General features: G+C 40.8%; 1 protein-coding gene across 1 annotated transcript in view; it reads right to left on the bottom strand.

Annotated features, from left to right (window-relative positions):
* Positions 1 to 13,016, bottom strand: part of PHF8 (PHD finger protein 8) — a gene marked incomplete at its 3' end in the record, with an annotated part of 62,096 nt that extends 49,080 nt beyond the window's left edge. The window contains exons 1-2 of the mRNA XM_024767176.1: positions 12,340 to 13,016; positions 11,238 to 11,428 (exon numbers count right to left, since the gene is read on the bottom strand). Of these exons, the coding sequence (XP_024622944.1) occupies positions 11,238 to 11,335 (98 nt within the window). The remainder of the gene's footprint in view (positions 1 to 11,237; positions 11,429 to 12,339) is intronic.
* Positions 13,017 to 13,471: the final 455 nt, after the last annotated feature.

Below are 13,471 nucleotides of genomic sequence, written 5' to 3'. Positions count from 1 at the left end.
CTACTCTCCCCTCACTCTGTCTAATAACATTGGTCCCTTTGCTATAAGGGGAATAGTAACATGTCAGGTGTGCTCCCCACTCAGTGATGCCTCTGTTTCCAAAAATATTTTCATTTAGCTCCCATAACTCAGTCCTGGGCATCATGCCTATCAGACCTGATCTGAATTTTCATAATACTCCTCTTGGATACTGACCACCCATCCTTTGGTACATGTTTGCCATCCCAAATTTCTTCTAGGTGGGTTGGGGCAAAACTTATGCTACCCCACTGGTGAAGGAATTCTGATTCCTTCTGTTGTTCTGTATTCTGATTGTGGTGGTTACATGAATCTACAAGTGTGATAAAATTGTATAGAACTAAATACACATACACACACACAAATGAGTGCATGTAAAACTGGTGAAACTGAAATAAGATTGGTGAATTGTACCAAGGTCAGTTTCTTGCTTTTGATATTATACTGTAGTTATATAAGATATCACCATGGGGGAAACTGGGTAAAGGTACAAAGGCCCTCCACATACATTTTTTGCAACTTCCTATGAATCTATAATTATTAAAAAATAAAATTTATTTTTTTTAAATATGTCACTCCAAGAGACATCCTGTGAGCCCTGACAGAGCAGGCTGTCCTTCTGATACTTCTAACTCCACACCCTATAAGACTTTCTCCAGGGCAGGGATTCTGCAGCCCATACATTGTATCATAGTAAACCCTGAATATGAATGCTAGGCCTTCTCTTCCCTTTGCTACACACTCCTAAAGCTGTGTAGCAGCTGTTTCAGCTGCTTCAAAAAGCGTGATGTCTATTTTAACCTGATTTCACTTTGAACAACAATGTGGAGTGTGTGTGAGTTTATAAGCCTGATTTTCTCTATCTCCCACAGCACCTTGAAAAGGGCTTAACTTGAACAGTGCTTTATACTATCTATAGTATTATATCCTATAGCAAGAGTCCAAGGGACCCAGGTTTGACTTGTGGTTGAGCAACTAACTGGCTATGTAGCTCTGAGCAAGCTATTTAGCCTCATGAGAGAAAATAATAGCTCCAAAGAGCTATTTTAAAGATTAATTGGTCACTTCTGGTTCTGGAATAATGGAGTAAACACACTTCTCGCTATTACTCCCACTAAATACAGCTAAAAATCTTGGACATTAAAAAAAAAAAGGTAAGACGACTCTGAAAGATGGAGAGAAGGCAGCCTGACTAGATGACAGCAGGATCTGAAGTAGTGAGTGCCAACAGAGAGCAACTGGGGGAACCTGGACTTCTACTCCTACCTGGCAGTAAAGAAGTAGTACCCCCTTCCCCTGCCACTGAAGTGCAGTGTCTGAAGAGGCTCGCAAAAACATAAGATATAATAATATCCAGAATCTCATAACATAATAGCCAAAATATTCAAGATATAATGAAAATAATCACTCATCATATCAAGAACAAGAAAAATCACAACTTGAATGAGCAAAGAAAATCAATCTCAACAATGAGATGGCACAGATGTTGGAATTATCTGATAAGGATTTTAAAGAAGCAACCACAAAAACGCTTCAAAGAACAATTACAAACATGCCTGAAACAAATGAATAAATAAAAAGTGTTAGCAAAAAATAGAATCTCTGCAAAGAAATAGAAGACATAGAAAAGAACCAATGGCACTTCTAGAAAAAAACTATAGTAACTTAAATGAAAACTCACTGCATGGGCTCAATAGCAGAATGTAGACAACAGAGAAAAAAAATAGTAAACCTGAAGATAGAACAATAGAAATTATCCAATCTGAACAACAGAAAGAAAATAGACTGAACTACGAACAACTATAAGTCAACAAATTGGACAACCTAGAAGAAATAGATAAATTCTTAGAAATATACAACCTGCCAAGACTGAATCGGGAAGAAATAGAAAATTTGAAGAGATGAGTTACTAGTAAGGAGATTGAATCGGTAATAAAAAAAACACCCAACGAAGAGAAACCTAGGACCAGATGGCCATTTGGTGAATCTTACCAAACATTTAAAGAAGAATTACCACCAATTTTGCTCAAACTCTTTAAAAAAATCAAAAAGAAGGGAACACTCCAGAACTCATTTTATGAGGCCAGCATTACCCTGATACCAAAGCCAGATAAGGACACTACAAGAAAAGAAAACTACAGGCCAGTATCCCTGATGAATACACACGGAAAAATTCTCAATAAAATACTAGCAAACTGAATTCAGCAGCACACTAAAGGGAACATTTCCCATGATCAAATGGGATTTATCCTTAAAATACAAAGCTGGTTCAACATAAGCAAATCAATAAAGGTGACACATCACATTAATAGAATGAAAGAAAAAAGTGATCTCAAAAGAAGATGCAGAAAAAACATCTGACAAAATTCAGCACTTACTCATGATTAAAAAAAACACTCAATGGGGTACAGAAGAAATGCACCTCAACATAATAAAGGCCATATATGACAAGCCTAGAGCTAACATCAGACTCAATGGTGAATGGTTGAAAGCTTTTCCTCTAAGATCAGGAACAAGACAAGGGTGCCCACTCTCACCACTTCTATTCAACAGAGTACTGGAAATCCCAGCCAGAGCAATCAGTCAAGGGGAAAAAAAGGCATCAGAATTGACAAGGAAGAAGGAAGAAGGAATCTGCAAATCTCTATTTGCAGATGACATGATTTTATATATAGAAAATCCTAAAAATTCCATCCAAAAACTGTTAGAGCTAATCAATGAATTATGTAAAGTTGCAGGATAAAAAAATTAACATGCAAAAATCAATAGCATCTCTATACACTAAAAACACATTGTCTAAAAAATAAATAAAGAAAACAATCCCATTTACAATAATGTCAAAAACTATAAAATATTTAGGAATAAATTTAACCAAGAAGGTGAAAGATCTCTACACTGAAAACTACAAGACATCAATGAAAGAAATTGAGGAAAACACAAAGAAATGGAAAGATATCCTGTGTTCATGGATTGGAAGAATCAATACTGTTAAAATGTCCACACTACCCAAAGCCATCTATAGATTCAAAACAATCCTTATCAAGATTCCAACAGTATTTTTTTACAAAAGTAGAAAAAACAATCTTCAAATTCATATGGAATCACAAGGGACCCAGAATAGCCAAAGCAATCCTGATAAAGAAGAAGAAAGTGGGAAACATCACATTTCCTGATTTCAAACTGTATTATAAAGCTACAGTAATCAAAACAGTATGGTACCAGCATAAATACAGACACATAGACCAATGGAACAGTATCGAGAGCCCAGAAATAAACCCATGCATACACAGTCACATAATATTTGACAAGGGAGCCAAGAACACTCAGTGGAGAAAAGACGGTCTCTTCAGTGAATGGTGCTGGGAAAACTGGATATTCACATGTAAAAGAATGAAAACAGACCCCTGACTTACACCACTCACAAAAATTAACTCGAAATGGATTAAAGAGTTAAATGTAAGACCTGAAACCATGAAACTTCTAGAAGAAAACATAGGAAAAAAGCTCCTTAACATGCATCTTGGCAATGATATTTTGGATATGACATCTAAAGCACAAAGTGACAAAATCAAAAATAAATTAAAAATTTAGTTTGACCACATCAAACTAAAAAGTTTCTGCACAGCAAAAAAAAAAAGAAAGAAATAAATCATCAAGATAAAAAGGTAACCTATGGAATAGGAGAATATACTTGCAAATCATATGTTAAATAAGAGGTTAATATTCAAAATAAATGAAGAACTCATACAGCCCAATAGCAAAAAAAAAAAAAAAAGAAGTCTGGTTATAAGTGGGCAGACTAACTGAATAGGTATTTTTACAAAGAAGACATACAAATGGCCAACAGGTACATGAAAAGGTGCTCAACATCACTAATCATCAAGGAGATGCAAACCTAAACCACAATGAGATATCATCTCACACCCATTATAATGGCTTTTCAAAAAGACAAGGGATAACAAATGTTGGTGAGGACATGGAGAAAAGGGAACCTTTGTGCACTGCTGGGATTGCAAACTGGTGCAGCCACTTACAGTATGGAAATTCCTCAAAAAATTAAAAATATAACTATCATATGATCCAGCAATTCCACTTCTAGGTATCTATCTGAAAGAAACAAAAACTATGTTAAAGAGATATCTGCACCTCCATATCCACTGCACACTTATTTATAATAACTGAACCATGGAAACAACCTAAATGTCCATCAAAAGATGAATGGATAAAAAAATGTAATATATGTATATATAAATACACCACACACACACACACACAATGGAGTACTATTCAGTCATAAAAAAGAAGAAAATCCTGACAGTTGCAACAACACGGACAGCCCCTGAAGGCATTATGCTAAATGAAGTAAGTCAGACAAAGGCAAATATTCTATGATCTCACTTACATGTGAAATCTAAAAAAACAAAACCCAAACTCATAGAAAAAGTGAGATTTGTGGTTACCCTCCAGAGGTGGGGGTGGGGTGGGAGAAGTGGATGAAGGTGGTCAAAAGGTACAAACTTCCACTTATAAGATATATAAGTACTGAGGATGTAATGTACAACATGATGACTACTGCTGTATAGTTTGTTTATTTTGTTTTGTTTTGTTTTCAGTACGGGGGCCTCTCACTGTTGTGGCCTCTCCGTCGCGGAGCACGGGCTCCGGACGCACAGGCTCAGCGGCCATGGCTCACAGGCCCAGCCGCTCCGCGGCATGTGGGATCTTCCTGGACCGGGGCACAATCCTGTGTCCCCTGCATCGGCAGGTGGACTCTCAACCACTGCGCCACCAGGGAAGCCCACTGCTGTATAGTATATTTGAAAATTGCTAAGAGTAAATCCTAAAACTTCTCGTCACAAGCAAAAAAATTTATTTTTCTTTCTTTCTCTCTTATTTGTACCTATATGGGATGATGGATGTTAACTAAACTTATTGTGGTAATCATTTCACAATATATGTATATGTAATTCAAGTCATTATACTCTATACATTAAACTTAAACAGTACTATATGTCAATTATATCTCAATAAAACTGAAGGAAAATAGACTGAAAAAAAATGAACAGCGCTTCAGCAACAAAGAAATCCACACTGAGAAACAGCAATAATCAGGAAATTCCCTGGCGGTCCAGTAGTTAGGACTCAGAGCTTTCATTGCTGTGGCCCAGGTTCAATCCCTGGTCGGGGAACTAAGATCCCACAAGCCATGCAGTGTGGCCCAAAAAAAATAGCATAATCAAAATCCTGAACACCAAAGACAAAGGAAAGATCTTGCGATCAGTGAGAAAAATGACATTTCCCAAAGGAAAACACCAATTTAAATGACACAGGATCTCTCATCAGAAACCATGGCGGCCAAAAGGAAGTAGCACAAGTTTTCAAGGACTGAAAGAACTGGAAACACAGAATCTGATATCAAATGAAAAGACCCTTCAGGAATTCAAGGGGAAATCAAGACATTCTCATATGAAGGAAAACTAAGAGTATTTGTTGCCAGTAGACCAATTCTAAAAGCATGGCTAAAAGAAGTTCTTTAAACAGAAAGGAAATGATAAAAGAAGGACTCTTAGGAACACTAGGAAGTAAGCAAGAACAAGGGAAAGAGTGAAAATATGGGTACATACAATATACTTTCCTTCTCCTCCAGTTTTCTAAATCATGTTTGAGAGTTGAAGCAAAAATTGTAACACTATATGATATGGTTCTCAATGTATGTAGGTGAAATACTTAAGATAATTATAGCAGGGGAGCATAAAGAAATTTAAAGGGAAGCAAGGCTTCTACTCTTCACTCAAACCGGTAAAATGTCAATACCAGTTGATTACACTCAAAAACATTATAGATAAATCAAAATGGAATTCTTGAAAAGATTTAAGTAACCCAAAGGAACGCAGGAAAAAGAAAACAGAATGAACAGAGGGAACAAACAGAAAACAAAAAACTAAAATGACTAACTTATGCCCTAACATATCAATAACTGCATTAGGTATATATGGTCAAAATATACCAATTGAAAGATATTGGCAGCTTGAGAACGAAAAACGGAGCTGGAGGAATCAGGCTCCCTGACTTCAGAGTATACTACAAAGCTACAGTAATCAAGACACTATGTGTGACCACCTAGAGGGGTGGGAGGGAGGGAGACACAAGAGGGAAGAGATATGGGAACATATGTATATGTATAACTGATTCACTTTGTTATAAAGCAGAAACTAACACACCAGTGTAAAGCAATTATACTCCAATAAAGATGTTAAAAAAAAAGATTGGCAGAGTGGACAAAAATAATTCTGAACTATATGCTGCCTACAAGAAACTCACTTCATATATAATGACATCAGTTGAAAGTAAAGGGATAGAAAAAGATACCAGGCAACCTTTAATCAAAAGAAAGCAGGAGTGGCTATATTAATGGCTATATTAATATCCTATAAAGTGGACTTCCATGCAAAGAAAATTACCAGAGACAGAGAAGGACATTACATAATAATTAAAGGGTCAATCCACCAAGACACATTAATCCCAAATGCATCTGCATTCAAACAACAAAGCTGCAAGATGTGAGGCAAATGATAGAACTGAAAGGAAGAATTAAAAATTGACAATTTTAGCCGGACACTTCAACACCTGCTCAACAACGAACTGAACAACTATACAGAAAATCAGCAAAGAGAGGAGAATTCAGCAACACCATCAACCAACAGGAGTAAATCAACATTTACAGAAAACTCCTCCCAATATCAGCAGGATATACATTCTTTTCAAGTGACCATGGAACATTTACCAAGACAGACCATATCCTGGGCCCTAAAACAAACCCCAGTAAATTTAAAGGAACTGAAATTGTATAGAGTATATTCTCTGACCGCTATGGAAACAAACCAGAAATCAATAACAGAATGATAACAGGAAAATCTGCAAACACTTGGAAAGTAAACAACATACTTCTATATAATTCATAGGTCAAATGTGAAGCCTCTAAGCAAATTAAAAATTATATTGAACTACATGAAAAAGAAAACATATCAAAATTTGTGGGACACAGCTAAATCAGTACTAAGAAGGAAACCAATAGCACTAAATGCTTATATTAGAATACAGGAAAAGTCTCAAATCAGTAAACTAAGCTCCCACCTCAAGACATTAAAAGGAGCAAAATGAACCCAAAGCAAGCAGAAGGAAGGTAATAATAAAGTGCAGAGATCAGTGAAATTGAACACAGAAAGACAATAGAGAAATTCAATGAAACAAAAAGCTTCCTCTTTGAAAAGATCAATAAAACTGACAAATCTCTAGCAAGTCTGACAGAGAAAAAAAGAGAGAAGAGACAAATTTTCAACATCAGGAATGAAATGAGATGTCACCACAGAGCCAGCCTGCAGCCATCAAAAGGATAATAAGGGAATACTATGAAAACTCCTACACACTTAAATTTGACAACTTAGAAGAAATAGATCAATTCCTTAGAAAGCAGAAACTACCACAACATATCCAATACAAAATACATAATTTAAATAGTCCTATACCTATTAAATGAACTGAATTCATAATTTTAAAACTCAAAAAAAGGTTAAAGATAATTAAGCAAAGTGTTTAGCATAGTGACTAGCAGACTAGCTAGTGCTCAATAAACAAGGGCCACTACCATTTTATTTAAATCATCACAACCACTCTTGGGGAAATTGAGGCTTCACAGAGATGAAATCCTTTGCTAAAAAGTAAGTCAGAATTTGAACCCAGATCTGAAGCCAGTGCCATTTCCTCTAGAGTTTAGAGTCCACACCACAGCCACCACCTAGGGGATATGCCAACCAATACTTCCTTTATAGATAGGAAAACTGTAGAGATTTTGCCAAAGTCCCAGACATCAATAAATGCTTGCCAACTAACTTCCTCCACCAGTGTACAGCAATGTTTCTCAAAAGTTAGGGTACATCAGAATCTACCTGCTTGTTAAAATAGATTGCCAGGTCCCAACCCAAGAATTTGCATTTTTAACAAATTCCCAGTTAATGAACCACATTTTGAGAACAACAGTGTACAGTAATGATATGTTAGCCCACCCATCCCCCAATATCAGAAGCTGTCATACTCTACAGAAAGGGAAGGAACTGAGACAGAATAATGCTCTAAATCAGTGGTTCTGAGAGTAGCCTCCACTCACATACTGAATCAGAAACCCTGCAAGTGGAGCCTACCTATCTCATCTTTTAAGAGGTCTTCCAAGTAATTCTGATACACCCTAAAGTTTGAGAACCACTGCTCTACAAATCAAAATGCTCTTCAAAATCCAGTCCTTTACAATAGAGGAATGGAGCTATACCATTTTTTTCCCACTTTTGAGAACCTGGGCTCTGGAGCCAGATAATTCTAAGTTCAAATCCAGACTCAGAAAGTAACTTAACCTCCATGAGATCCAGATTCTCACCAGCAAAATGGAATAGTCACCTTCCTTGCTATAACCTTACCAGGAAGTAACATGGCATTACTAATCCCCAACTGGACTTTAAGAAATCTGGCCGGGCTTCCCTGGTGGCGCAGTGGTTGAGAGTCTGCCTGCCGATGCAGGGGACATGGGTTCGTGTAAAAAAAAAAAAAAAAAAAAAAAGAAATCTGGCCTATGGAAGTCATCAGAGATGTGAATAGATTTATATCATCTATAGGCATTTGTGGGCTTAACTATTGTGAACAACCGTGAAAAGTCCACGATATTTAGTAATTTTCAATTATGCTAAAGTACAGACTTAATCACTGAGTAAGCAAGAACAGCCACCCACCAAGGACCTGACTCTCAGCTGGCTTCCTTATTCTCTGGCAGCCCATAAAGAAAAGCATGATAAGAGATAAAAGCTTGGTCACTTTCACAGGAAAAACAATTAAGGCAGTTAACTTATGTCAGGGTGTGCACAGAAACACAGGACTCACCACAGAAATGTGATTAAGGAGGGGCCTGGCCCATAAATCCATTTCCATATTTGTAAATTTGGAATTCTTAAAGGCCTCAGTGGTGTTCCTTGTAAGTGTCAAGTCTCTACTATGCAAAGATGTTCACCGCAATGTTTTCTTTTGTTTCAACAAGCACCCAAATAAAAATGCAAAACATTTCCAGAACCCCCAAAGTTTCCCTCACATCATAGTATTATTTATAATATAAAAAAGTAGAAATAACCTAAGTATCCAACCTCAGAGGAAATGACCAAGTAACTGATGATACAGATATATGATGGGATATCAGAAATCAGATCAATATTTAATGACCTTAACTTTATAATGTTAAGTAGGAATAAAAATCACGTTACAAAATGGTACTTATAATACAATCCCATGTTGTAAAATATATGTTTATATTCTAAGTCAAATGATGGGAGTTAATGCAACAAAAAAATTAAACAGTAGATTGTCCTGGATAGTAGGCTCACGGATGATTTTTATTTCCTTCTTTATTCTTTTTCTGTATGTTCTACAATGAGCATGTCTCACTTACATAGTCAGAGAAATTTTCTTATTATTATTTTAAAAAGAAATACCTAACTTTCAGACTTGGATGTGGATTAGATGAGATAAATGTATGCCAAGTCTCTGTCATGGGGCCTGGAACACAGTAAGTACTCAGGAAGCATTCATTCCTGTTTCCTGTTCCCAGACTGCAGAGTTAGGGTCTCTGTATTGTGGTAGGAGTTCACTTTCCAGGTTTAAACCTACACAATCCAAAGCAAGGGCCACAGGCAATAGCTTTTTTCAAGACAACTCATTCATTTGTTCATTCAAAAATGTACTCAGGGGGCTTCCCTGGTGGCGCAGTGGTTGAGAGTCCGCCTGCCGATGCAGGGGACACGGGTTCGTGCCCCGGTCCGGGAAGATCCTACATGCTGCGGAGAGGCTAGGCCCGTGAGTCATGGCTGCTGAGCCTGCGCGTCCGGAGCCTGTGCTCCGCAACGGGAGAGGCCACAACAGTGAGAGGCCCGCGTACCGCAAAAAAAAAAAAAAAAAAAAAAAATGTACTCAGAATCTATTATATGTTTATCATTGAAGTAGGTTCTGAGGATACCAAATATGAAAAGCTGACATCTCTGCCCTCAGGCAGCTCTTGCTAATGAGTGACACAGACGTATTTATAACTATGATATGATGAAATAATCACTTTCAATAAGGATGTACACAAAGTGCCATGGGAACATGACACACAGTAATACTCAACAATGATCAGCTGAATATGCATTTGGACGTGCTGCACAGGGCAGTCCCTGCTAAGAGCAGAATTTTAGCAGCACCAACACCTTCAGTTTGGTCTTGGGTGTGATAGCAGGAACAGCTCCTTTGGAAGGGACTAATGACAACTGAAAATTCTAGAATCTAACAACATGCAACAGGAGGAGGGCGCCATACACTGTTCTGTTGTACTCTAATGTACAAATCCCTCTCATGGTTTTCTTTCCAGAGCTGGGATATAAGTCCCAATAATGGGATAATATTACAGGTTTATTCCACACACTAACCTCTCTGGAATCCTGGGTGACAGGTGCTTATGTGCACACATGTTTAGCTGGAGGGAATTCATTAGTGGTTTTACTCCTACTGTTTTACCCAACATCTCCTCTGCTTAATTCAATTTAGTTGGATGGTTCTTCAGATAAATACTGTAGAAATAAAATACTATTGCATTTCTGCCTCCATTTACTGAGTGCATGCAAAATGCTTTAAGTAAACAGGAAGGATGTATTAGATATACTTCATGGGTGAAAACAGAGGCTCAGAGAGGCAAAGCAACTTGCCCAAGGTCACTCTGATAATAAGTTGCAAAACCACAACTCAAATCCATGTTTGTTGGACTCAAATATCTCAAAAATGCAGTACCGTCTCCCCCAAAGCCAGCATCTGAGGCAAAACAAAATTGCCAGAATACAAAAATGATACATTCTTTGTGGCTGGAAAGAAAATATTTTTCTAAGGGAAAAAAAACAAAGAAACAGAAGAAGGGTACAAAGAAGAAATACATATGGGAAAAGAAAAAAGAGGAGAAACCAGAGGCCAATGTCAGCTAGGCCCTAGTCTGCAAGGAACGACGTAAGAATCTGGGTCTGGGAGGTGGGTTGGTGTTAACTGTCTGCAAGAGAGGGGAAATAAGTTTCTGAGCAGGAACCTGAACCAGAGTTAAGAAAGGAGCAAGCAAGTGAGCACCTGGTCTCTACACCCTGTCCAGCGTGCCCTGCCCTCCTTACCTGCCATGAAACCAGTCCTGGCACATGTCACACTCAATCATGAAGCGGGTGACATCGTAAGGCAGCCGACAGAGGCAATACACCGGTACCGAGGCCATCTTCGCCTGGCCTTGGAGCGTTCTGCGGTGGGCCAGGTTCTCAAGAGTCAAAGGGAGCGGGAGGCGGCAGCACGCGTTCTCTCTGGACGAAGGCTGGGCACAAACAACACTTTTTACAGAGTGAATCAGGTCCCTCAGCTCACAAATGGGCAGTTACCGCTGCTGGGATGCAACACAGCTGGTGAGGCTGTAGGGGGCAATCGGAGAAAGTCCACCGGCCGCCAGAATTTCTTTAACAAATAAAGAAGGGCGCTCTGCCGTCGAGGGTTTTTTTCCCTCCTTACCTCCTTCAGCCCCCAGGGTCAGTGATAACTTCTTTCCGGGTTTCAGGGAAAGATCTGATGCCTTTTCAGGAAGGTTCTTTAATCCCTCACTGCACCCTCTCCTTGTTAGCAACCTTGTTTCCCAGGGCTCTCAATATTTATTATGACACAAAGCATAGCCTAGAGGATGAGGCTGGGGGTACCTCAGAAAAAGCCACTTCTCTCACCCCCAAAATAGACGCAACTAGAGAGAGATGAGGGATCCTTGGAAGTCCTCAGATTACTCGACAATTACCTCGATGTCTTCAGCAACGAGGCAGACAAGACTAGGCGCCCAACTCAAATCACAGTTCTGGGGTTCTGTTGTGAGAGTTTAAATGATCTGCTCCTTCACTCTCAAAATCATTCCATCCCCGACCAATCGGGAGTCTCATCACCCCAACAACTGAAATAAATCTCAACCTCAAAACTGATCAGCTCACCCTCTACTTCAAAGACGACAGGGTTCTTATTGCACCCCCAAAACTCGAAAGGATCGCTTCAAAATCCCTGAAACTGACTAGAATTTCCTCACACTCCTGCAACCAAGCCAGGATTTTCCTCCCACAGCTCTTAAACTGGCAGGTATCTCCTCACAGCCCCCTCAAACTGACCAAGACTCCCCTGTCCCCCAAAACTGACGGGGATCTCGTCACAGATCCCAAGAGTGACAGGAATATCCTTGCAGCCCCCGAAACTTACGAGAATCTCTTCACGCCTCCCAAACTGACAGGAACCTCCTCACGCCCCAAACCTGACAAGAACGTATTTGGTCCGGAACCCTACAGGGACCTCCTCATCTGCAAAGCCGCAGGGATTCCTCACGCCCGCTGAGCTCAGTTCCACCGAAGCGCCGGCGGCCGGGCTCGCTCCGGAGCTGCTCAGCGCCTCGCTCAGCGAAGGTTCGGCCAGCAGTTCCGGCCCCACAGGCGACGCGCACCGAATTCTGGGATCGTCACGGCAACGCAGCGAACCTCTCTCGCCTTACACTCGAGCCACCCGCTGGGTCGCGCGGCCCTGGCCGCCCTGCGGTTGCTTCAGGGCAATTTTCTCCACAGCTCTGCCCCGGGCCCGGCTGTTAGGGCCTACTGGAGCCCGCGGCTCGGGCCTAGTCCGGCGGCCGCCTGACGAACAGGCAAGCGGCGGCGTCGCTGGGCCGGCAGGAGATCGCCGCGAGCAAACCAACGAGGAAGGAGATGAACCGGCGGCCCGGTTGGAGAAAAACAGCCCGAAAAATCGCCGGGAGAAGCCCGGTGGCGGTGATAGGCAATTCAGAGTAGTCAATAAAGTTTATTCAAAACAACGAGGAAGTTGAGGCGGAGAGGGGAGGAGAAATACGGGGTAAACAGCTACCATGTTGAGAGTGGCGCTGCCGCCGCGGGTAGGCGACCCGACCGCCATCTTATGAAGGCAGGACACGCGAGGTAACCGCGGCACAGGCGGGGGGGGGCGGGCCCCGGCTCCCGCGTGACGCCATCGGGGGCGGAGCGTCACCTTGAGAAAGGGGGCGGGGCTCGGCCACCTTTGGACCCGCTCGGCTCCCCAGGTACCCAATCGACGCTGAGAACCCGGAACCGAAAGGCGGGGAGGCCGCCATCTTAGGCGAGGCAGACACTTGGCTCCATTTTGAGTGGGGCCAGAGCCTTCCCCGCCTTCGCCTTCCCCCTACTCCGGGCGAGCAGGGAGTTAAGCACCCGCCCCCCACCAACATCACTGACACACTGTAACTCATTCTCTCCCCTCCTCCCCAGATACACACACCCTCCCCTCACACACCCTACACACACACACCCTCCCCTCACACACACATACACACACACCCTCCTCACACATA

The sequence above is a fragment of the Neophocaena asiaeorientalis genome, unplaced genomic scaffold, assembly GCF_003031525.2.
Source record: "Neophocaena asiaeorientalis asiaeorientalis breed wild unplaced genomic scaffold, Neophocaena_asiaeorientalis_V1.1 scaffold313, whole genome shotgun sequence".
Lineage (NCBI taxonomy): Eukaryota > Metazoa > Chordata > Mammalia > Artiodactyla > Phocoenidae > Neophocaena > Neophocaena asiaeorientalis.
The sequence above is the reverse complement of the archived record's forward strand: the minus strand, read 5'-3'. Positions and strand labels throughout refer to the sequence as shown.